The 26,061-nt window shown below is 31.5% G+C and overlaps 4 protein-coding genes across 4 annotated transcripts; all 4 read left to right on the top strand.

Moving 5' to 3' along the window:
• The first annotated feature begins 6,726 nt into the window (after positions 1-6,726).
• On the top strand, positions 6,727-10,165 carry LOC137831532 (putative WRKY transcription factor 26). The gene is made up of 5 exons (XM_068639245.2): positions 6,727-7,190; positions 7,634-7,825; positions 7,927-8,498; positions 8,593-8,754; positions 9,405-10,165. The coding sequence occupies exons 1-5, from the start codon at positions 6,924-6,926 to the stop codon at positions 9,823-9,825; spliced, it is 1,614 nt and encodes a 537-aa protein (XP_068495346.1). The 5' UTR covers positions 6,727-6,923; the 3' UTR covers positions 9,826-10,165.
• A 3,908-nt stretch (positions 10,166-14,073) lies between these two features.
• LOC137833093 (uncharacterized) lies at positions 14,074-15,675 on the top strand. Its single transcript, XM_068641465.2, has one exon. It carries the CDS (start codon positions 14,119-14,121, stop codon positions 15,589-15,591), a length of 1,473 nt encoding a protein of 490 aa, XP_068497566.1. The 5' UTR covers positions 14,074-14,118; the 3' UTR covers positions 15,592-15,675.
• Positions 15,676-17,290: 1,615 nt separating this feature from the next.
• On the top strand, positions 17,291-21,230 carry LOC137831530 (cation/H(+) antiporter 15). The gene is made up of 3 exons (XM_068639244.2): positions 17,291-17,741; positions 18,750-19,754; positions 19,852-21,230. The coding sequence occupies exons 1-3, from the start codon at positions 17,484-17,486 to the stop codon at positions 21,001-21,003; spliced, it is 2,415 nt and encodes an 804-aa protein (XP_068495345.1). The 5' UTR covers positions 17,291-17,483; the 3' UTR covers positions 21,004-21,230.
• Positions 21,231-23,128: 1,898 nt separating this feature from the next.
• On the top strand, positions 23,129-26,061 carry LOC137833092 (cation/H(+) antiporter 14). The gene is made up of 3 exons (XM_068641464.2): positions 23,129-23,362; positions 23,853-24,851; positions 24,976-26,061. The coding sequence occupies exons 1-3, from the start codon at positions 23,129-23,131 to the stop codon at positions 26,059-26,061; spliced, it is 2,319 nt and encodes a 772-aa protein (XP_068497565.1).

The raw sequence follows: 26,061 nt of genomic DNA, 5'->3' as shown, positions 1-26,061 counted from the left end.
TGTTGAGTTAGGTGCAGCAAGCTTTCAAATAGAAAAAAAAAATGGAAGAGATAACTTGAGCTTTGTCAAATTAAATTTAAAGGCATTAGAAATGGAAATAAGAAGCAGATAGAAGTGATGCATAATCAAATAAAACTCTATTAACCATTAAAGAATTATACAATGGCTCTTCTTGATTTTGTAAAGAGAGATTTTGATAATGTTATGCATGCTTAAAACTTTAGAACTTGAAAGAGTTCGGTGGTCGATAATGAAAGGTGACATTATTTTGTTTTTGTTTCAATATCTAAGAGCAATTAGGGTTTTATTTTTATATTACATAATTTTGTGTATGTAAGTAGGTTAATTAGTTTTGTTGCTAACTTCTGAAAGCAGACATAACTTGGATAATATTCTCTGATTTCTAGAACTTATAAGTGGCATAATTGGCAAACAAATGTCGTAATACTATGAGAAATATAATAATAAAATATTCAATGTTATTCACCTTCTATAATATCGGTTATGTACTAATAAATTATTATTTAATTATGCTATCATAAGCTATTATTTTGGATTTGTTTTGAATACATTTCTTTATGAACTTGCTTACCATAAAATATAGCAAATAAAAATGAAATGAAACATTTCATAAACTAATTTATCTCATTTTAATTTATCTATAAAATAATTTAATTTAAAATATATTTAGCTAAATTTTCCTAAAAATAAAACAAGAAAACAAAAAATACGACTTTCAATAAATTAAAATCAATTTATATGAAAACTAATTTATATTTTTTCTTTCATATTATTTTACACGTATGAAGTGTGTGAAAAATAAATAAAAAATATAATTAAATTGATTTTATGCTTAGTTTTAGTTTATTTAATGTAGTGTATGTTATATTATTTTTTTTATGATAAATAAATTATGATAAGTTAAAGATGTCCCGATCTTTATAAAAAAATAGAGATCTGAAAATAAAACTATAAGTCATTCTCCCTACACAAAACATGATCATGATGTTGCTTAGGTAAGAATTTGTATATTAAACAACATTTTGACATCGATAAGATACATACCTAGAAGCTGCTTGATAAAATATACAAATTTGATATCAGCTCCAACAAACTCAAAAAATTGCTTTGTTGCCACATTTGACCTAGTCCTTCAAAGTCATGAAAGAAAACATGTTGCTGCTATGTTGCAGGTCACCAAAATCAAAACACAGAGAGTTTTCCCTAAAGAAAGAATGTCAAAAGAAGGCAAACCAAACGTCGCGTTCTCGTAAATGTCATGAAAGCTTGTACTGTAAACGAAGTTCCAGAGAGTCAGGAAGTGCTTCTTTTGTTGTACTGCAGTGATTTAGAGTATATATTGCCCCTTCATAGCTCCCAACACCTTTGATTTGGTAGATCTGCATACATAGTAATTATACAATCAAATGTTGAACTCCCTTCTTTTTCATATAGTTAGTCCCTGCAAAAACATAACAACTGTACCGGTATGATCGGACGACTCAACAAGTCGGCCAGCAACAACTAGCCACCTAGCCATGGTGAGAAGGTTACATGACGAAGCGTGACCGACTGACCTTTGACAATGAGCCAATGGTTGACTAAGTCAGCAATGTTAATTCATAGTTAAAGGTTGTTTAGTGCAACCATAAACATGAATCAACTTCCTAATACAGCCCACCAACTTCCTAAACCCTAAACCTTAAGGTACGTCATTATTTACAGTACTCTGACACTCGAGTGCTAACATGACTTGAGCGTTGGAGTGCCTTCTGCAGGTACCTTCCCCGTCCGTGGAGCCGGACGACCGAGAGGAGGAAGGCGCAAAAGAGTTTGGAGCATCATTCGAGAACAACAACCATTACCATCTTTGGCTAATCTATTTGCTTTGACAAGGGTATAACTTAAGAACCCAAATAACAACATGCTAAAATCAAGATGAATCAGAGTCAAACAGGGGATAACAAAGTAACAAAGAGAGTTTGCAGTCTCTTATCCCATATACTCGAAACAATAGCTATCCACACTCCCTTTCAAACCTGGTTTTGCTTTTGATACATATGGAAAAGATGAAATTGCTCAAAGTGGCACCACAATTCAGTATGTTGAACATACTAAATATCCACCCATCTGCATCATGCATTCCAGACTGCATAAGCTACTTTACACTCCATCAATAGATGGTAGATGGATTCATCACATTACTAGCATAGTGGACATAATGTACAACTAAGGTCAACCCCTTTCCTAACTAAACTAAGCCTTGTAGGTAATTTATCTAACATTACCCTCCATGCAAGGAATTGTGCATTGGGGAGAGTCTTTACATTCCAGAATTCATTAAAATGCTTGTTGTTTTCACCACTGGTTTTGTTATGTAGTACAAGATAGGCTGAACTAACTGAGTACCTACCATCCACTTCATCAAGCCCTCTCTATGTGTTAGATTTTCCCCTATGCAAGTTTATTGTACTTAACTCTCTCAACAATTGTAGTTCTTATTCTTTCTTCCATTCAAACATACTCCTTCTCCACTGTAGATTCCATTGCCTGACCAATATCCTACCTCCCCCACTTTCCTTCCTTGACTAAGTGAAATAGAGTATAAAATCAGAAACCTAAGTTTAAGATTAAACTCTCCTAGTCATTTATTTAACCAAGTGGCCTACTGCTTGGAGGGTATTGGGTAATTCAATTGCTTTTAAGGCTAATTTGGTTAGACGTGGGGTTACTGTTGATTTTTCCTCATGTTGTTTGTGTCGGGAAGAAGTTGAGACTAAGACACTTATTTTTTGAATACAGAGTAGCTTGGTTAGTTGAAGTCAGTGATATACTTGGGTTGGGATGGCGTCGGTAGATCATTTTGATTTTGTTTCACACTTCTTACACTTTATCTTGTGCAATGTTCCAGGATAAGTAAATGCCGCTTGGGGAAGTGTTTGTGTTGGAATCATTGGCGAGATTTGGAGGCAAAGGAATAATCGCATTTTTTAAGGGAGGAGTGATTAATCACTCTGAAATCTTTTCTCTGACTCAATTAAAGGCTTGGTCTTGGATCACTTCTTATTTTGCTTATGTCTGTTTTTTCTTTTCTGATTGGTGTCTTGATCCGCTGACGTGTTTGTTGTCGATTTAAAGTCTCTGTTACTTTTTGGTTGTGTATGTAGGTTTGGAGATATTGCCATGATTAGGTGATTTAGTTAGTTTTGAGTTGGTTGGTTTGGGAAAGCTTATTGGGCATTTCTGTTGAGTAGCACAGTTGATATGTATACAGGTTGGATTATCCCTTAAGTGGTTCATATTTATTTATTTATTCTTTTTGCTGATAAAAAAAACCAAGTGGCCTCGTCTTATTTCACACCGATTTGCTTTATTGAACCAACTTTCAATTTCACCCACTCCACAAACTTTGCCTAGATCCCTCCACCACCTAGATTGAAATTTCACTGTAGAATTGTTATACTTCGTATCATCTATTTCATATTTAGATATTATAATATCTCTCCATTTTCCTTTTGTTTGAGCCACAATTTTCCACTTCCATTTAGCTAGCAAAGCTTTATTAAATTTGTCTATGTCCTTAATTCCCAATCCTCCCTCCTCTTTGGACTGCACAAATGTTCCTAACTAAACCAAGCTTTTTTAGTTCTCTCACACCCCAATCCCATATAAAATTTCTTTGTATTTCTATGATTGTTGGGAATACAAATACATGAGCCTTAAAAAAATACAGGTAATAAACTACAAGATAATCATTAAATAGAAACTAATTTTAAAGACAAAAAATAATTAGTTTTTATTTAATAATTTTTCCAGTAGTGGTGATGGGCAACAACGACGATGGCAGGCAATGACAACGAAACCGGTGGTGGCAACAAAAAACCAATGAAAACAGTGGTGCCAACCAATGAAACAATGATGGGAGCCAAGAAAGCCTTCATCAACAGAGGAGAGAAACCAATAAGAGAAACAAAAAATAATAAGCAATGAAGGAGAATGCAATGAGTGAATGTGAAGGAAAAAGAACTTACAGTATGAAAATGTCGCAACAGAGATGAAAGAAGCAGAGTACGAGAGTAAGAACAAGTCGAAAAGACAAATGAAAAACGAAAGCGTAAGTGGTGCGTTTCAAATTAAGGTAATCAAACGAGTGTAAAATGATAGTTCTTAGATAAAACCGTCGTTTTAGACCAAAACACATTGGTATAAAACGATGGTTGTGGGTGAAACCGCCGTTTTAGACCAAAACGATTGGTATAAAACGGTGGTTCCACTCACAACTATCGTTTTATACCAAAACACTTTGGTCTAAAATGACAATTTTACCCACAATCATCATTTTACACTCGTTTTAATTTCCAAAATGGCACTATATTTTGATGGAGAGCATTTAACACTAAAAACAACATATATCTAATGTCGTAATAAGTTTTTTTCACTAGTATTACTTTTTTTTGTGTGTGTTTAATTATTAGTTTTCGTTGAGTTATAAATACATGTTAATTTTATAAGATTAATGTTGTCTCACGTCAAGTTTATCTATATATAAGTATGGTAAATTATAGCTTATAATTGAATTCTACCAAAATAATCATTTTAATCATTAATTTTTATAATAACGGTTTGAAATTAAAGTCCTATTGAAAATATTTTTAATTAGTAAGAAAAAATAATTAATAATGAATTTAATTAGAACATTTTTATCATGTATAGGAAAATTAAGTATTTTTTAATAATTAATTTAAAAATTATATTTAAGATCTATTTGAATTGACTTTCCTATAAAAGGTTTTTTTTTAATTAAAATATAGCTTAAAAATATGTAGGTAATACGCATAATCTGGAGAAGGGCTGGACCAATTGAGTTTTTTTTTTTACATTTTTTTATTATTGTACTATTTTTCTCATTACTAGATTTTTTTTTTATAATTTTTTCCCTTGACATGTTTTGAAATATTTTTATTTTTATTTTTTCCTCTTAATAATATCATTCTGGAATATATAATTTTCATCTTAGTGTCCACAAATGGTAAACAAGATGGTAACTATAGAAAATATATTAGTACAAAAAATATGGTAATTACATAAATTGTTTATTTGAAAGTCATACAAGACAAAAAAAATGTTAATTTGTCTTAGTTATCTTCAAAATATATATTTCATGATTATTCTCTAACATTAGAGTCATAAAAAATAAGAAATTTTTTTTTAAAAAATAATTTATTTTTATTTTAATAACTTTTATATTTGTAAAAAATGAAATAGGTTAGTAAACCTAATTAAAACATACTATTTCATACACTTCCCATGTAAAATTATAATTCTAGATTTAAGGACTGGGAGTTTGTCACCTCACATTTTTTCATTATGATTCCTCCATACTTTATTATTAACAAACTAATTTTAAAAAGTGATTGAGTTAAGAGTGTTAGTGTTAGTGTCAGTTTGAGTTTCTAAACATTCTACCTAGTATTTAACTGTTTAGATTGATGTTTTCAATCCGTGAGATTATTCTAACATGTTTTGTTTGTGTCTAGTTTGTCAAACTAAAGGTGGATTGATCCATAAACTTATTTTTTTTAAAATTAAAATAATAAACATTTTAATTTTTTATATACTATTATTTATACAATGTGAATATTAAATAATATTGTAATTTAAATTATTAAAACTTATAAGTTAAATTCAAATTATTAGTTTTAATAAATTAATATGTAAAAGTTAATAATAATTTAATTTACCTAATTAGATACATTAATTAATTAATTACAAACTTAAAAATATTTATAGAATTAAATGTATTTTTATTTTATAATATTTTTATTAGTATAATAACTATTTATTGCCATGTACACTTTTATACCTTTATTTTATTTTATATTTTAAAATATTATATTATTGATGTAATAAACTTTCTTTCTTTTTATTCATCGATCGTAACATTAGTTTTAAACGTTATATTATAAAATAACATATTTATAAAATGTTATTAATTAATATATATATATATATATATATATAATATTTAAACATTTTTTAATATATTTATGGTATACTAAATATTTATTATAATGCTATTTTGTTTTTATTAACGGACAGTTCATTTTCTATTATACATCATTCGAGTTATAAGATTACTCTAATCTTAATTCAATTTAATTTCTGAGTTTTTATTTTATTTTTACACATTATGCAATTAAGTTGATATATCTTAGATTTAAACAACTTGATTATACACTTTCTCTTCAATATTAAATACTATATATCTATATAACTATAATAACAATAACTATTTGTTATGTTTAATTTTATAACATTTTAAAGACTATTTTAGACTTGATAATATTATTATTAAATTCAATCTAAAAACAACTAGTAATTGTCATAATATATATTGTAATAAACATGGAAGATGTAGTCCATCAACATCACCACCAAAAGTCTTGGAAGATACCTTGTTTCCATTAACACCAAAAATGCCATGTTACACAAAAGACAAAATATCCTCAACACAGCTTCATTAAATTTCAAAATGCATGTTGATGACCAAGAGACGCAAGATTGCACAAAACCAAACACAACACATTACAATACTATCTCTTCTCTTCAGCCGCCAACTGGTCAAACCCACAACCTTTGACCACATAAAAAACTTTATACTATTTTTTTTTCTTCAAATAGTATTAATAAAAATTAAAATTAAAATATTCACACACTTTCTTTCTTGGGATACCTTCCCAGAAATCCCTTCTCAATTAATCTTTGGACATCCAACACGTAACTCTTTTCTTCCTATCTCACTATTCCTTTCATGTTATTAACCCAAAACCCTTATATTTTTCATCTCTCTTATCTCTTACAGCCTCTTCCTCTTCTTCAGCCGACTTAGCCTCAGATTTTTTTTTTATCTCAGGTCCATATTCATGACCACTTCTTTCTCTGACCTTCTCTCTTCTCCCACCGACCACAACCTACGAGGCTCCGAAAGACCTCAAGAGGTGTCGGATCAAACAGGTTCTTCTGGTGTGCCGAAATTCAAGTCCACACCACCTCCATCTCTCCCTTTTTTTCACCCTCAAAATCATCCTCTTCCACCCATTTCTCCTATTTCTCCTTCTTACTTTAACATCCCTCATGGGTTAAGCCTTGCTGAACTTCTTGACTCTCCAGTTCTCCTTCACTCTTCTAACGTAAGTCAACCTTCCTCTCATTCTTTTGTTTTGTGGTTCCTTACACAATATGTCCTTCAACAAAGGGTAGTACAAATTAATGGAAAATAATATATACTGAAACTTTTTTTTCTTATGAGAGTTATCATTAGGCTGGTTGGAAACTGTTAAGAAAGTAAAATATCATCCTGATATGGACTCACAAGTTGGAAGTTATGTTATGACTATTAGTTTTTCAATAGTTCGTGAAAAGATGTGGAATCATGCTATATTGTTTATTGTTTAAATCTTTAGTATTGTTTTTTTTTTTCACAGTGCTTTACCCTTTTTTTTTATACCAACAAAAAAAATAATCCTTTTTTTATCGTCTCGTGTGGCTTGTCTGTTGTGAATATCGAACATGATAACATCGTTTGTTGTTGGGTTAATGGGTATGTGCATGTGTTGTTGTGTTGTGAATTCAGGTTTTGGCATCTCCAACCACTGAATCATTTGCTACTGGTCACGGCTTCAATTGGAAGAGCAGTTATGGGGAAAGCCAGCACCATGTAAAAGAAGAAGACAAAAGCTTCTCAAGTTTCTCCTTCCAAACACAAACACAGATTCCTCTTGCATCTTCAACTGGATTTCAATCTTCAACCGGCATAGTTCAAAGCGTGTGTAACCAATTTCAATGCACAAACTTTTATATGAAAAAATTCTATCCTTTATAATAAGTTGAATTAATTCATTGAATTGTTTTTTTGTTTATCAACAGGGTTGGAGTTTCCCGGAAACTGTTAAACAAGATGGTTTTTCTTCGAGAATGAGTATGAATATGGTGAAAACTGAAACCTCTTCTGCGATGCAGGGTTTTAACTCTGAGAATAACCGCAACAGTGCTGGTTTCCAATCAGATTATAACAATTACCAGCCACAAGTTCAGACCTTAAGCAGAAGATCAGATGATGGGTACAATTGGAGGAAATATGGGCAAAAGCAAGTGAAAGGAAGTGAAAATCCAAGAAGCTACTACAAGTGCACATACCCCAATTGTCCAACAAAGAAAAAGGTTGAGAGATCCTTAGATGGACAAATTACTGAGATTGTTTACAAAGGTAGTCATAATCATCCCAAGCCTCAGGCTACCAAGAGGAACTCATTGTCTGCCTCATCACTTGCAATTTCTCATTCAAATGGTGTCAACAATGAAATAACACAAGCCCCTCATCAAATGGATTCGGTTGCAACTCCAGAAAACTCATCAATATCAATGGAAGATGATGACTTTGGTCAGAGCAAATCAGGAGGAGATGAGTTTGATAATAACGAACCTGATGCCAAAAGATGGTGATTTTTTTGATTATTTTTTTAATATAATTCTCTTCATTAATGTGTTCTTGTCCCTCCAATAAGCTGTATTTTTTTTTATCAATAACTCCAGGAGAATAGAAGGTGAAAATGAGGGTATATCAGCTGTTGGAAGTAGAACAGTGAGAGAACCCAGAGTCGTGGTTCAGACAACCAGTGACATCGATATTCTAGATGATGGATACAGATGGAGGAAATATGGCCAAAAAGTAGTCAAGGGAAATCCAAACCCAAGGTAAAAAGCTCTTTTTCATCTCTTTCTTATATATGATAAAAATAATTGTCCAACTTCACGAAAGTTGTTATACTTTAAACTTTATTAAGAATAGTTAGTATATGGAGAATATCATCATAGAGTTCTCAACTAGTGCTACTAGAAATAGAATAATATTTTGTGTAAACAACAAAAGTTATCACGTGAGAAGAAAAAGAAGAAGAAAGCGTAGTAATACAATAAGAGATATTATCTGATAAGAAAGAAAAGAATATAAGATATAAGAAATATTAAATAAGATATGGAAAAGTAATAATATGGTTTGATAAAGGAAATAATATAAGAAATATTCAGTAAGTATATTTATACTAGTAGAGTTTACAGTCCTTGACTATTCAAAGGTGGCATACACACATCACAAATGCATGAGTATCAAAATATCTGCTACATATATGATGGATTAGGCACGTTAGCACCAGTGATTCTTTGTTGGAATATGCTAAAGTATGTGCACACTAGTTTGCTTTGCCCTTATCTTTAGTCAAATTTGGCAACCATCGTTTCTCTCACGTGTGCATGGGAATAAAATCTTCAGTACCACTTGATGTCTAAACAATATTCCCAGAATGTGTGTTTCTTACTTCTTTGTGCTTAATCTGTGACTGGTGCAGGAGTTACTACAAGTGCACATTCCCAGGATGTCCAGTGAGGAAGCACGTAGAGAGAGCCTCACATGACCTAAGAGCAGTGATCACAACCTATGAGGGAAAGCACAACCATGACGTGCCTGCAGCACGTGGCAGTGGCAGCAACTCAATCGGAAGATCAGTGCCTATAAACACTACCACAAACAGCACCACTAGTGCAGCCACTTCTATATACATCAATTCTCATCAGAATCTCAGACCAGCAGCACCAGAAAGGACACAACACTTCAACTCCAATATGCAGCAGGGCTCAGGAAGTTTTGGATTCTCAGGGTTTGGAAATCCATTAATGGGGTCTTACATGAACCAACAATCTGACAATGTGTTCACCTCTAGAGCCAAGGAGGAGCCAGATGACTCGTTTCTTGACTCTTTGCTATGTTAAACGAATAGACTTGGATTTTTTTTGGAAGGGATTGGCTTAGGATTTTACTTGACCAATAACTAAGATCTTCATTCCATTTATTTAAAACTTTTACATGCACTCTTATTATTTCTGCTTTTAAGTTAGACTTAGAGTTTCATCTGAAATTTTAATTCTAACTTAAAAGACAGCACGAAAATACTTGAGAAATTTTGCATGTAAGTTTTATCTATTTTTTTATTTTGTTTGTTGTATATTTACCTACACAGGATTGGTATATACACTGAATATTTTTTTACTGTGTTATATTTTTCATTTCATATTGTTGTATAGGTGTTTATAAAAGTTTTCTTTATCATTATTTTAAGAGTCTCGTGACTTTTGTGGGAGCTAGGTATTATATTTTGTTTGCTATCTCTTGTTAATTATCATATAATCTTAGTGAGGAGGACATTTTTGGTCCCTACCAATCTCACTGACAAAAATTGTTTACATTATAACAATTTTTTTTATCCATCTCTTGAATATTATTTATTATATATTAAAATAATAAAAAATGTGAACACAAAAAATAGCAGTGTATAACTTGTTATATATATATATATATATGAGAAGTAAATGTGTTGATGATGATAGTTTAGCTGATTGGAGAAGCATGTGTGATTTGATTAGGGCAATAGTTAGTCAAAGATAGGGAGCTGAGAATTAATTACTTAGTGGGTAAGGTAGCTAGTGAACATCAACTTAATTGTTTTTTCCTTTTTTTTTTCATTTTAAAACAAATAGCTGTCATCGTACCCAAGTGGGGTGAGAGCAAAGTGTTGGGAAAGAACAGTGTTCATACGAGGCTCAGCTTTTTAATGTCGTGCAAGTTATCAATTCTTCAATAATATAAATAAATGAGATGTAAAAAATAAATAAAAAATATCATCGAGACTTTTTATATTTTCATGTTTTTATCAGATAAGAATTTCATGTTTTTTTACAGTCTATATATATATATTATTACTCCTTTCTGTATGATATAGACACTTTAGACAAAATCAAAAAATTAATTCATCTGATGTTATTGATATATTAATTAATCTTCCATTTTTTTACTAATCATTATTAAATCAATTAATTGCACCATCATTACCAACACTCTTTTATTGTAAATTTGAACAAACATCATTGGATAATGATATTGAAAATGAAGAGTCAAATAAATGAAAAATAGTAATTATTAAATATTATTTCTTAAATTCTCTTCTCCTTATTAATAGCAACACAGATATTCATGTCTTTAACGGGGACATATAGAATTTTATTATTATTAAAATTGTAAAAAACTTATATTAAGGATCATTTATCTTTTTTTTTTTTTTGCTATGATAAAGATAGAAGAGGGACTATTATATGTTTGAGTATTTTAACTAAATTTAGGGTAAGTTTCACAGTTGGCTAATAATAATACCAATAATACTATTAATAAAACTAATAATAATAATAATAATATAATATTAATATTATTAATAATATTATTAATAATAATAATAATATTAATATTATTAATAGTAATATTAATATCATTATTAATAATTAAAATTAATATATTAATATTAATATTTCTAACACTATTAATAATATTAATAATAATAACAATACTAATAATAATAACAATATTAATATTAATAATAATACCATTAATAATATTACCAATACTATTAATTATTTGAATAATAGTTTTAATAATACTAATAATAATATTAATAATAATATTAATAACAATAATAATATTAATATGGTAATACTAATAACAATTCTAATAATTAATAATATTATTATTAATGATGTTAAAAAGATGATGAATGAAAATAATAATAATATTAATATTTATAGGAGTTATTTATTGAAAATTCAGGTAATTACTTATGAATATGCAAAATTAATAGGTAATGTACATGTATAATATTAATAACAATAATAACATTATTGATAGAAAAATTAATAACAATTTTAATAATATTAATAACAATATTAATAATATTAATATTAATAATCATATTAATAATAATATTTATAATAATAATATCTATATAAATAACATTGATATTAATATTATAAATATGAAGAATAGGAATTAAAATAATAATAATATTAATATTCATAGGTAATGTTTCAGGTAGAATATGTAGGTAATAATTTCTCATCCTAACCACCTAAATTACATATGGATCTTACTTACAAATTTTTGTCATCAAATACTTCATTGTTACATATGAAAAAAATTCATAAATAATTTGATTTTACTTACGATTAATAATCTATAGATAGAATCCGTTTGTAAATCCTAATTTATCCACCGATATAAATCCATACGTAATTATTAGTAGATAATAACAATTTATAATAACCCATTTATGAGTCTTGGATAGATGTAACATAAAAAGGTTTGTGCCCTAATTTTTGGTGAAATGACTTTGGGGATGATTTATGTGATGAAGATCGGCATGGTGGGTTATGTGTCGTAAACTGCAATTTTGTAATTTTCTAGTAATTTGGTAGTTGCAGAAAAAAACCAATGCCTAAGGCCCATAACTGTCGAAGGCCCAATTCACCTCAAATTCTTGTTGTTCTTTTTTTATGTATATATATTTTTATTCAAATTATAGGGTAATACGTTTATAATATTATTTATAGTTAATTTGAAAATATGATTATGCAACTTTAAACTATTATACAGATATTGTTGTGGATTATTGAAGAATATTTATTATTGATCATTTTGAAAGTTATGAGAAAATTATTCTACTTTTATTTTAAAATCTAAAAAGTTTGACATCAAAATAAATGTAGGGCTTAAATATCATAAAAGTAATATGATTTATAAAAGAACATTTTGGTGAAAATGATACAAATCACATTACATATTCAGTTTAGTTTTGATTCTTATTAATTAAATTAATTAATTTTCTTATTGAGATCTTGTCTGAACAATTTTTTTAATCACATTACAAAGCTCATTTTTTTTTATTTGAGTTCTAATAATTATTTTTTTTATAAATAAATAATTAAAAATGTTGTATTAATCTTAAAAAAAATTAAGTTTTCAGAGTTGAATATACTTATTTAAGGAAATGCTAACAAATCAATGATCTATCAAAAATAATTTATAATTTTCCAATATTATCACAGTAATCAAATGACCACTCTATTGAATACACTTATTTATTACACGCGTAATAGTACTTCCAAACTCGTAACGTAAGTATTATATTTTGATATTTTATTATGTTAAACATATTAATAACGTTAATTTTAAATTAATAAAATCAAATTTAAAGATAAATATTAAATTATTTTTGTAAAGTAAAAGAACTAAATTAAATTATAAAATAAACGTAGAAGTGTAATTTATAATTAAATTAAATAGTGGCAGTTTTGTTATCTATACTTATATGTAAACGAATTATCCTCCCATTTTATTTTATTATAATTTTATTCTTATATTTATATTTTATTTATTATTTTAAAAATATAGCTTTAATTTTATAGATGACATTATTTTTAAATTCAAATTTTTTTAAATTTAAAACTAAACATTACAAAGTGAGACTTGCTGAAGAGCATTGCACAATTGTATCTTTTTCTCCGGTTCATCTTCACTTTTATCCTATCAAACATCTTCAATTATAAAGTAGAAGATGAAAATACAATATTTTTATTTACTTTTTATTTATTTATGTATGTCTTTATAACTTTGTAAGATGATAATATTGTTATTATTGTGTTGACAACAATTTAATCAAACTTATAACAAAACTATTAAAGAAAAAAAGTAGAATTTTATTTATTGAATAAAAAATTGAAAGGAAAAAACGTACTAGATAAAAGTGCGTCAATGGAAGTGAGATGAGTTAGTTTAGAAGAAAGAGAAGGTTTAGAGAGTAAAAGAGAGACGAGTTAGTTTATAAATAAGTTTTAATATTTAATTGAAAGAGTTAAAAACAAAGGAGTGGTGGGGAGGGAGGATATGAAGAGAAGTAGTTGACGGTATAAAAACGATTAAATTTGAGATCTAAAACATGAGATAAATTTTTAATTTATTATTTAATAATATCACATATATTATTAGGAATGATTAAAAGTAAAAACAACCATAACCTTCGGTCTCAACGGTTATTTCGACGTTTCCATACACCCGCGCGCGCCAAATGAAACAAGAGTGTTTCCCGTTTTACCCTTCAAACCAGACTCAATTTTCAAACCCTACACCCTTTCTTTCACAGTACTCTTTCCTTCTTCTTCCCTGAGGTTACACCGAACGGATCCATGGAGCCACCCGCAGCGAAACACGGCTCCTTGTGGAATGTTCTGGTTCGTCTATTCTCCTTCGCCGTCCTCATCTTCGCCGCACGATTCGCCATCAGCGTCACCGTTCGTGGCGGGTCCTGCGAATCCGCCGATTTCTGCTTCTTCTCCGAAAACCTCAGTTTCTCCTCCCCCTCCCACTCCTCCCACGCTGGAGATCCGTTTACCGGCAGGAACTGGCGCCGTTCGGTCGAGCATTACGCCGCCATTTTCCAGGACCTCATTGCCGACGGCTCCCTCTCCCCGAACTCCCGCGCCCTCTGCATCGACACGCCTGCCGGCGAGGAAGTCCTCGCGCTGAAAGAGGTCGGCGTCGTCGACTCTGTAGGAATCTTCAAGAAACCGACGCCGCCGCTGATCCTCCACGGTGACGGCCGCCAGCATCCGTTCTCAGCTGACTCATTTGACTTTGAGTTCTCCGGCAACGGCGGATTGGAACGTTCCCCGCGCCCGGCAGAGTTTGCCGCGGAGATCTGCCGCACGCTCCGTCCCGGCGGCTTCGTGGCGGTGCACGCGGAAGTGAGAGACGCTTACAGCTTCGATTCTTTCCTTGAATTGTTTAAATGTTGTGAATTGATCAGAACTCGAAAAATCAACGGTGTTGATTCCTCTCCGGTTCTTGAAATCTTGTTGAAGAAGAAAAAGGAAAACTCTAATTTCGAAATGGACAGTGGTAATTTCGTGAATAAGTGCTCTGTTCCTGGGTATAAACGTGAAATAGTTAAAAATGCAGAGGCATTGATTGAGGTAGAGCCATTGAAACCTTGGATTATATTAAAGAAAAATGTGAAGAACTTAAAGTACTTAACTTCTTTTGTTGACATAACCTTTAAGAATAGGTATGTTTATGTTGATGTAGGAGCTAGGAGTTATGGTTCTAGCATAGGAAGTTGGTTTAGGAAACAATATCCAAAGCAGGATAGAACCTTTGAGATTTATGCAATTGAGGCTGATAAATCATTTCATGAAGAGTATAGGGAAAAGAGAGGAGTAACATTGTTGCCCTATGCAGCTTGGGTGAGGAATGAGACATTGTTCTTTGAGATCACCAGAGACCCTAGCAAGCAAGTCACGGTGAAAGGGAGAGCCATGGGGAGGATCAACCCTGTGCAAACCTCTTCTAGCCATATGGGTGACATGGATAAAATTCAGGGTTTTGATTTTGCAGAGTGGCTCAAGAGTGCTGTTACAAAAAGAGATTTCGTGGTGGTGAAGATGGATGTGGAAGGGACTGAGTTTCATCTCATCCCAAGGTTGATTCAGACTGGGGCTATCTGCTTGATTGACGAGCTCTTCCTTGAGTGCCATTACAATAGGTGGCAGAGATGCTGCCCTGGTCAGAGAAGTGCAAAATATAACAAGACCTTTTCTCAATGCCTGAATCTGTTTACTTCACTTAGAAGTTATGGAGTTCTAGTACATCAATGGTGGTAATAACTGATAATATAAACCCACATGTAACATACTATTTTTTGTGCCTTTTTAACATTGTGTATAGAGATATAGATATTTTTTTTATTGTTTCACAGTGTAGATAAGAAGTCACACAATTAAATTGGTTTTTTCTCCTATTCGATCTGTGCCTATCAACAATTCTCTCCTGTGCTCTCTTCAAATGAAACTTAATTACCTTTAGCATCACTTCTCTTTTAATGAGGTTTCTATCCACCAATTCAATATTAGATTCCCTAGGTAAGTACATGATTTCATAAGGAGTAGTCTTGATAGCCGTGTGATATGTGGTGTTATACCCCATTCCGCTAGAGGAAGCCATTTCACCCATTTATGAGGTGATTCAATATCAGATAGGTTCGACCTATTCACGACCTTTGTTTGCCCATCTCTTTGAGGGTGCTTGTAGAGAATTGAACTTGCACCCGTTGTACAAAGCCATAAATTCCTGTTAGAACTGACTCACAAAAATTGAATCCCTGTCTCTGGTTATAGTTTCAGGAAATCCATGTAACTTGAATGCATTATCAAGAAAAGATAGAGCTACATTCCTTGCTGTATATGGATTACCTGTTTACCCTGAGTTTGATAAGTCTTCTATGAGGGCCATGGTGATATGCTGCCAAATGGTTTGAGGGATGGGCAGAGGTTGTAGCAACCCAGGGTTGGCAGCAATGTCATTTTTTTTTTGCTAACAAGTAGAACAATGCTGAGTGAAATGTTTAATATCTTATTAAGTCCTTTCCAATAAACCATTGTCTCCACCTTTCTCACCGTAGCATTCATTCCCTGAATGACCCCTATCATGCATGCAGCCATTGTAAAAATATAACCTAATAAAATTTATACTCCCTTTTTTTTTATCAAGTTCAGAAAATTAATCGTGTTTCCAAAATAAATTGAGTAAAACTTAAATGACATTTCCTTATATTTTTTCGAGTTATATTTACAGTATAGGGTTTTTATCTTTATTACATAAATCTCCCTTATCAAGGTCTTAATGTACTATTTTTAAAACTTATGGGTATATATATGTATAAAAAAGGATGATAATGTAATTTTTTAAAAACAAATGGAATTTTGCATAAAATTTTTAAAAAAGAGAGGAAATTTAAACATAATTGAGAAAAAAAAATCAGAGTTTATACTGTAATTTCCTCAAATAAATTAAAATACTGTCAATCAGCTTGGTGATACAAATTATAACAATTTGTATCTCTTAATTAAATAGTTCAAAATTCACTTCTAAAAGAATAGAAGGAAAACCCATCGGTATATAATTGTCAATTACTTTTTTTTTTAATTAAATTCGTATAACGTGTCATCACATAAAAAATATAGAAATATTATGCCATTTATTTGTTTGGATGTATTGTTTTTAAAATTGCATTATAAGATTAACTATTTATCTCATTTATGAATAAATACACCAACTAACAAGTGCTAGAATTGAAGATTTTTAACAAATGAAAGATTAAAGTGGGATAATAAATAGTGTAATTTCATGTTGGAGAATATTTGTTTTTACATTATATGGTGGTAAAAAAATGCAATGGTGAAAATTCTACAATTTATACTTTAAATTTGATATATTATAAATAGATTGATAAATTGTATACATTATAATTAGTAATTGTAGTCTTAAAAACATTCTTAATGGGAAAAATGACAAGATATTTTTATGATTGTGTTTGGTGGACACAAAGTAAGTTATGAAAGGAAACCATTAATTAGCTTTTATTTTGATTCTCTCTCTTTCTCTCATCCATTCATGATCACAATTCTCTCACAAATGTGTTCTCTCATAACATTCCTATGCTTTTCACTCTTTCCTCCCTTCAAAGTCTCTTAACCACTCTCATGAAGCTCCATCCATGGAGGTAGCCCAGGAAAACCTCATTCGCAGTGCCTTACAAGTTGCAGCCAATGAAGATTCCACGCATGGGAAGCCTTTCATATGCCATAGCACAGTTAATCAAATCCACTCCAAGGGAATCTGGTTTGGAGATGACCCACTTGCATATACTCTCCCTATTTTCATGCTCCAACTTTTTCTCATGTTCATCTTCACCCGTGTTTATTACTTTATCCTCAAGCCCTTGGGTCAACCGTCTTTTATTTCTCAAATTCTTGTAAGCTTTAATTCCTAATGTTCATATTCTTTTGCTATATTGTGATTCATGTAGATAGCTGCATTTAAATTTGTTTAAGAAAAATGAAAACTCATTACCCCAAGTTCTTAAAGAGATATTATGTTCAATGCTGTCAAATTCATTCCCAAATCCATTTGATTCATTGATATAAAGTCATAGGTGGTGAAAATTGGGTAAAAAAAATGCATTTTCTAAACCAGTTGATTATACAATAACTCCTTTTCATATTATGTAGTTCTCCAAGGAACCGATTGATTGATGTGTTTGCATATGGATGGTGGGGGACAGATCTTCTCACAAGATTTCTTATTTTATTTATTAATATATGAAAAAACATGTTCTATTTAAAATTTATATCTTACTTTCTTATTATAGTCGTTGTCAAAATTTAAACATTTTAAACTAAAGTATTTTGTATTTTTTATAATATATATTTTCTAAAACATTGTGCTATTTTATTTTCGTTAAAATATTATAAATTATTGTTTATTATCACTTAGAAAAAAAAACTAAGTCCACTGTTGTTTGTGATATAGTTGATATCAAATTTGTGACGAAGTAATATTTCCCAATTAGTTTTATTTCCAAGTCATTTTTTGGTCATTAAATAATGTTGGGTAGTGTAGTTATGGACATAATTCTACTGATAGGGTAATTAATTAATAGAAGAAAATTGTAACCTATCATTAATTGTAAAGAGAGTATATATATATATACACAATATCTACTCAATAAGACCATATGTGAATGTGTAGAATGAGATGTACTTCAATTAAGAAATTGTTTCTTTGCATGAAAATATTTTATATTATGAATCAAAGTTGCTGTTATGAGTGCCATTGATTATATTGTAAAGAGATTATATATATATATATATATATATATATATATATATATTTGTCTTATGGGTTGGATTGAATATAACTGTATTTAGTTGTTTATGGTGATGTCTAATTGAGTTTTTGAATGTTTTTTTTTGTTAAGCAGGGTGGTGTGACTTTAGGTCCTTCTTTTCTAGGACACAGTACAAAATTTATTGAGAAGGTTTTTCCAGCAAAAGAGAGAAGTGCGCTTGATACCTTGACTTTTTTTGGATTTATGTTATTCATCTTCTTAAGTGGGGTAAAGATAGATCCAACCATCACTTTTAGATCAGGTAGAAGGACTTGTGCTGTAGGAATTTTAGGCTACTTTGTTCCTTACATTCTTGCCAAAGTGGTTTTCTATATCCTCACACATTCCACATCATTTGATAAAGAAGTTTCTACGATGATGGCTATTGTGATAGAAGTTCAATGTATTGTAGCATTTCCTGTAATTACTTGCTTTCTTTCTGAACATCAGATCCTCAATTCAGAGATTGGGAGGTTGGCCACTGCTTCTTCATTAGTCACTGAGACTTGCTTCATTTTAAACATGACATTAACATTCTTTATAAAATTAACTTTAACAAAGTCAATAGTAGTATCGACTGGATCTTTCTTGTCCGCCGTTCTGCTTGTTTTCTTCGTCATCTTTGTAGTTCACCCGGCTGCAGTATGGGCAATTCAACAATCACCAGAAGGAAAACCAGTCCAAGAAATTTATATTTTTGGAGTTCTTATAACACTAATGTTGTGTGGACTCATAGGTGAAATCATTGGCATAAATGCAATTGTAGTATCTTTCTTTATAGGGCTAGCTATACCTGATGGTCCACCCTTGGGAGCAGCACTGGTAGATAAGCTTGATTGCTTTGTTTCTGTAGTGTGCTTACCTATGCTTTTTATCATAGTTGGATTAAGGACAAATGTGTATGCCATACAGACAATGAACAACATACTTGGGATTCTAATAATTATCTGCACTACTTTTTGTGGGAAAATTTTAGGGGCTTTGGTGCCTCTCCTTTACCTTAGGATGCCAATTCGAGATGCCTTTGCTCTTGGTTGTATAATGAACATCAAAGGCACAGTTGAAATGGCCTTGTTGACTGACTTGAAACTGAGAGACGTAAGTAAATTCTTTAATTCAAATGCACGTTACAATTTATAAACCTTTTGGTTTTGTGAGCTTAACAAAAAGTTACTCTTCTATGTTTTTTTTGCAGATGATGAATGATGAATGCTTTGCAATTATGATTCTAAATTTGGTGTTTGTAACTGGGATTTTGTCCCCTATTGTAAGAGTTCTGTATGATCCATCTAGGAGGTTTATTGCTTACAAAAGGAGGACAATTATGCATCACAACAGTGAAGAACAATTGCGCATACTAGCTTGCATTCATAAACAAGAAAATGTTTTGGCTGTTTTAAACCTCCTTTCAGCTTCCAATGCCACTAAAACAAGCACTATTGATTTAGTTGTGCTCCAACTTATTAAGCTTGTGGGGCGATCTTCCTCTGTTCTTGTTGCACATTTGCCGTGTAAAAAGTTCGGTGATAATCCTACTCTAACTGAGAAGATATTTAACTCGTTCAACAAGTTTGAAGATGCATACAAGGGCAGTGTCACAATACATTGCTATAAAGGCATTTCTCCCTATGCTACAATGCACAATGATGTGTGCTACATGGCACTTGAAAAGAGAACAACTTTTATTATATTACCCTTTCATAAGCAGTGGATATTTGGAAGGACAACTGAGTCATCTTTTCCTTTCCAGCAACTAAACAAGAATGTTTTAGACAAAGCTCCTTGCTCAGTTGGTGTCCTTATTGATCGTGGCAGTCAAAGGATGTTTTGGTGTGGCCACACAAAGGAATCAATATATCAAGTGGCTATTCTTTTCTTTGGGGGTGCAGATGATCGAGAATCACTTTCATATACAAGGCGTATGTTGAATCAACCTTATGTCCACATTACACTCTTTCATTTTTCATCTACAACTAACATTGTTGGAGGAACAGAAAGAAGCAAATTGCTTGACACACAAATCTTAAGTGAATTTAGGCTTAAGGCCTTCAGAAATGAGAGAGTTTCTTTTAGAGATGAGATGGTAATGAGTGGAAGAGATGTACTTTCAGTTATTGAATGCATGGAGAGTCGTTATGACCTTGTCATAGTTGGGAGGAAGCATGCTGATTCAAAAATTATATCAGAACTTAGCAAATTGAAGCATGGGGACTTGGGAGTTGTTGGAGAGATTCTTGTCTATTCAAATATTGGAGCCCAAACATCTATTTTAGTGGTGCAACAACAAACCAGATATTGGGGATCACGTGATCCAGAGGAGGACTCCACATATTTAAGAAAAGTATAAATATAGCAAAATTTAGGATTTGACAGATAGAATTATGTACCTCTGATATAGATCATTTACTCCCTGCTGTACTTCCAAATTCAATTTTACTCTTCCTTTTGTATTTTTCCTTTTTAGTGTTTTTCTTCATTCTTAAATGACTAAGTCATAGTCATCAATGTTTGATATGTATTTTTCTTAATTTGTATTATAAAACTATTTCATTTAGAAGTTCATTCATTTTGAATAAATCAATACCACACAGTAAGTTTTCTTAACTTCTACAATACCTTAAAAATTATACCTACTATGTTTCTTATTAGTTTACAATGTAAAACCTTTCACACTTTTCTTCATAAACAAGAAGGTATAATATATAAATGAAATACTTGAAGTGTACCAATCTGTATACAGAAACCATATCGGAAAGATGATCAAAGATTTTGTTTTAAGAGTGCATCTATATAGTATTCATCTTACTGATAAAGACTACCCTAGGCATTGCTTGAAAGGCAAACTGAGCAATGCTTTCACAAGCTTACCAAGGCTACAACTAAACCCAAAACACATAACAGAAAAAACAAACAAACACCATAACATGCATTGTTTTAACTAATCACCGTGAAAGCTTCCTTAGTTATCATCAAAGAGCACTTTAAATTCCTTCTACTACTCCAAATTGGGTCACTAGAGCTTGTTACAATTCATGAGTTAGTGCTACATAGACTCATAATTCTAGTACGTACCTCAATCCCTTTTGACCATTTATACAACATATAGTTTGCTTATTGCCTAAACACGTTTGCAACTACATTTGATGTCTCCTCACCAAATAAGACAAATGTTAACCTATTACACCCTCCATAACCATAACATTGCATTGTCTGCAAATGTTAAATAATAACGTGAACTGCTTAATATGTATGTACTAGCCTACCTAGCTATTGACTAGGACATATTATACCAACTTCTACACCTTTGTTGAGATATTATATATTCAAATCTAGCCAGATAACCACTACACCTTTGTGTGAGACCAAGTGATATTACATTTCATCTCACTTCATTTGTTTTTCAACATCTTGGTTTTGAAACTAAAAGAAATCTTTAATATTTCATTCTATTCAAAACATTTATCCAAACATTTATCCTTGATTTTGTTCTTAACATTTCTGGTGTATAAAGACAATAACTATTTTAAATAGAATTCTTAAGTCAGAAATACAACCGGTTAATCTTCTAACTAATCTGTAGTATTTCTGATTTACACGGAACAAGAAAATCAATATGTTTTTCTATAATTAAATCATTTTTTTTTCTGTCAGGTTTTTTTAAAAGAGTGTTTTTGCGAAAATCTCTCTAAGTACAATTCCTGAACTTAGACTTCCATAATCTCAACAATTATCTCATGTGTTTAGCATTTTAAGGAGAGACTAATATTAAAAATATTTTGTAACCTTTTAAAATTTCATCATAAACTATAATATGAAATATTAAAAAAAGGTGAAATTTAAAAAAATCAATAACATGTTATATGTACTTTTAAAATATATAAATTATTTTATCAACAAAGAATGAATAAAAGGAATTTAAGAAATATCCCGATCTTTATAAAAAAAAAACTATTTGGCATACTTCACAGCAACCTATCATTACATACATCTTACAATATATATATCCTCTCAAAACATTAAGAATTTTAGAATACACAATTCATCTTATATTATGTGATTATTGTTACAAATGCATATATACATAATATAAATATCTTGAGCATGAAGCTATACACATGAAGTTACATTGATGGATCATTTATCTTCTCCATTTTGACTATATAGGACCAAAAATCCCAAACTATAGGAACATATCTAAAATGGTACCTCGTCTCGTACCAATAATTAAGGAATTCTTATTTTTAAATTACTATTCTTGCCAAACCAATCATATCGGATAACGGCATTGATGCTTTTCAACCATTAAGCTTTTAACTTCCTCATCCATCCATTACTAAACTATCATTTCAGTATCTTTTTCCATCTTCTCTTTCACATTCTTTCAAGTTTATTTCGTTGTTCCTAACCTTGGTATAGGTTTTGGCATTGTTTTGGTTGGCCTGTGGAGCATTCCTTTTCTTAATTTTGTTGATATGGAGAGTCAAATTTCAAATGAATTGATTTCTTCTGGAATGATTGGAAATGATAAATTAGTATGTCAATATGCTATAAAACACACGACTAAAGGTGTTTGGTATGGAGATAATCCCTTTCATCATGGCACGCCTATCATACTAATTCAAATTGTTCTTATGTGGGCTGCTGGTAGAATCACTTATTTCTTATTGAGGCCTTGTCATCAAACCCTTATTATTTCACAAATTCTGGTAAGCTTTCATCACTATTACAGTTGGTTCATCAATTTGAGTTATAATTATTAATTGATAATCAATATGGAAGTTAAGAACAAATTCAATGTTCTGATACAAAATAATTCATTTTCTGTTTGGTATTTAGAGAGACTAGTTACTTAAAGTATAAAAACATGTTTTGAAATAACTTTTTCATGTACTTTTTTCTAGATAGGTTATCTCATAAAGCTAATGAAATAAAGATTTTAGTAAGCATGTCTGTTAGTTAATTTGACTAGCTAGGGAGACCATAGTTACTAGGCATGCAAAGCATTTGAAACAATTATAGTAAAATCATGTTTCTGAATTTTTTCAGAACTTTTTCTTATTCAGAAGTTTTCTCACAGAATTGATGAGATAAAGAGCTGAATAGGCATGTGATGTTAGTGTAAAAGTTATTTTTACTGTAACCAATAGTTTTTGATTGGCATAATACTGAATGTTCCTTTTTGATTGGTCTGATCAGGCTGGAGTCATATTGGGTCCTATAGTTCTAGGTCGGCACAAGTCAACTCATGAAATGCTATTTCCAATAGAAAGCCAAATGACTCTGACAACATTTGTTGAATTTGGCATGATTATCCATTTCTTTAAGATGGGGGTGCAAATCGATCCCAGGCAAATCTTGAAGATTGAAAAGCAAGCAATAGTAATTGGTTTAACTGGTCACATGTCTTCTTTAGTACTTAGTGGTGTAGTTTTCAATATTGTTGGATCAATCTACCCTGAGGAAACTACAGACCCTAGTGTTCACGTTTTGGTGATATCATCTTCTGTGACTTCATTTCCTGTTGTTAGTAACTTTCTAACGGAGATGAATATCATAAACTCAGAGGTTGGACGCATAGCTGTATCCACTTCCATGGTTAGTGATTCATGCATGTGGATATTGTATTTTGTGGTAATCAATGGTGCTAAAGCAATTAAACACGAAACATATAAACCTTTTACAGAAATAATTGTGTCAATTAGTTATTTCGCCTCTTTATACTTCCTTCTAAGGCCATTGGTTATATGGATCTCCAATCGTAATCCACGAGGAAAACCTATGACAGAAAGTCATTTTTTGACTATCATTTGTATACTTTTGCTGGTTGGATTGACTGCAAGTATTGCAGGACAACCTCCTTTCGTTGTTGCCTTTTGTTTTGGGTTGATCTTACCGGATGGTCCCCCTTTAGGATCTGTTCTGACAGAAAGGCTTGACACTGTTGGTTCTACTTTGATGGTTCCATCTTATTGTACTATTATAGGCCTTAAAACCAGTCCTTATGCAGTAGCAGAAACCAAGTCAATAACCATTGAGATTATCTTAATTTCAATGTATGTAGGGAAGTTTCTGGGCACCATTTTACCCTCACTTCACTTTCAAATTGAATTTTGGGATTCTTTTGCATTGGCTGTAATCATGTGCTGCAAAGGCCTCATGGATCTCTGCTTCCTCGACTTATTATTGAGTGTTAAGGTATATATGTGACCTTTTTTTTGTTCCAATACCTAGATGTTCATTGGTCTTTTGGTGTTCTTCATTACAATTATGCTTTCATACTAGTTGTGTTAATTTTGTTGTATTTGATGTGTATGAACAGGCAATAGGAGAGCAACCTTTCACCCTTGCTATATTTACCATGGTGGTCGTAACTGGTTCTGCAAGTCTATATGTTTATCACATGTATGATCCTTCAAGGAAGTATAGATCATATACTAAAAAGTCAGTTAGAAATGCTCAGCATGAACCGGAACTCAAAATACTTGCATGTATCCATAATGAAGAAAATGTATATCCAATCATCAACCTTTTCCAAGCCTCTAATCCCACAGAGGCTACACCCCTCTCGGTCTTTATTCTTCACCTTGTGCAGCTTTCAGGTAGTGTAATTCCCACTCTCAAAAAGAATGAGATTGCTAACAAATCATCTCAACACATACACAACGTCTTTGATCAATTTTACCAGCACAACAACGGGTGTGTCAGGCTGCATTTCTTCACAGCACATACCCTATCTGTAAGCATGCCTGATGATGTATGCAGCCTTGCAATGGAGTCCATGTCTAACGTTGTGATTATGCCATTTCATAAGCAATGGTCCAGCAAAGGAAATATGGAGTACTCAAGTACTTCAATTAGGACACTAAACCAAAATGTTCAAAACAAAGCTCCTTGCTCCGTTGGCATCTTCGTAGACCGGAGTCAAATCAGTAAGAAACTATTACTGGTATATGGGAAGTATATTTGTGAAATTGCCATGATCTACTTAGGTGGAGGTGATGACCTCGAGGCATTGTCTTATAGTTTACGTATGGCTCAACATCCAAATGTGAGACTAACAGTGTTCTGGGTTAGGGTTAAAATCCAAGGAAAACAAAGTAAAACAAAGAACCCTTACATTGACTTGATGGAGCATCTACGTTATAGTAGTTACCATGAAGGCAAAGTAACCTTCAAGGAAGAGCCTGTGGAAGATGGGGCTGAAACAACACAAGTTATTCGAAGGATAGAGTCAAACTTTAGTTTGGTCGTAGTTGGTAAGCATCATGTGAAAGACTCTGCATGTACACTAGGATTGACAGAATGGTGTGAACTTCCTGAGCTTGGTCCACTTGGAAACCTCTTAGCCACATCAGATTTTTCATGTTCAGTTTTGGTGGTACAAGAACAACCAAGGTGTTTCTAA

This window comes from Phaseolus vulgaris, chromosome 6 (genome assembly GCF_051622355.1).
Source record: "Phaseolus vulgaris cultivar YP4 chromosome 6, ASM5162235v1, whole genome shotgun sequence".
Classification (NCBI taxonomy): Eukaryota; Viridiplantae; Streptophyta; class Magnoliopsida; order Fabales; family Fabaceae; genus Phaseolus; species Phaseolus vulgaris.
This window is presented reverse-complemented; position numbering and strand designations above follow the sequence as displayed.

Excerpts from the sequence above, each read along its gene's own strand:
- LOC137833092 (XM_068641464.2), top strand. The coding sequence starts at position 23,129 with ATGGAGAGTCAAATTTCAAATGAATTGATTTCTTCTGGAATGATTGGA. Across the intron at positions 23,363-23,852 it reads TTATTATTTCACAAATTCTG|GCTGGAGTCATATTGGGTCC; the intron begins GTAAGCTTTCAT and ends TGGTCTGATCAG. Across the intron at positions 24,852-24,975 it reads ACTTATTATTGAGTGTTAAG|GCAATAGGAGAGCAACCTTT; the intron begins GTATATATGTGA and ends GTGTATGAACAG.
- LOC137833093 (XM_068641465.2), top strand. The coding sequence starts at position 14,119 with ATGGAGCCACCCGCAGCGAAACACGGCTCCTTGTGGAATGTTCTGGTT.
- LOC137831530 (XM_068639244.2), top strand. The coding sequence starts at position 17,484 with ATGGAGGTAGCCCAGGAAAACCTCATTCGCAGTGCCTTACAAGTTGCA. Across the intron at positions 17,742-18,749 it reads CTTTTATTTCTCAAATTCTT|GGTGGTGTGACTTTAGGTCC; the intron begins GTAAGCTTTAAT and ends TTTGTTAAGCAG. Across the intron at positions 19,755-19,851 it reads CTGACTTGAAACTGAGAGAC|ATGATGAATGATGAATGCTT; the intron begins GTAAGTAAATTC and ends TTTTTTTTGCAG.
- LOC137831532 (XM_068639245.2), top strand. The coding sequence starts at position 6,924 with ATGACCACTTCTTTCTCTGACCTTCTCTCTTCTCCCACCGACCACAAC. Across the intron at positions 7,191-7,633 it reads TTCTCCTTCACTCTTCTAAC|GTTTTGGCATCTCCAACCAC; the intron begins GTAAGTCAACCT and ends TTGTGAATTCAG. Across the intron at positions 7,826-7,926 it reads CAACCGGCATAGTTCAAAGC|GGTTGGAGTTTCCCGGAAAC; the intron begins GTGTGTAACCAA and ends GTTTATCAACAG.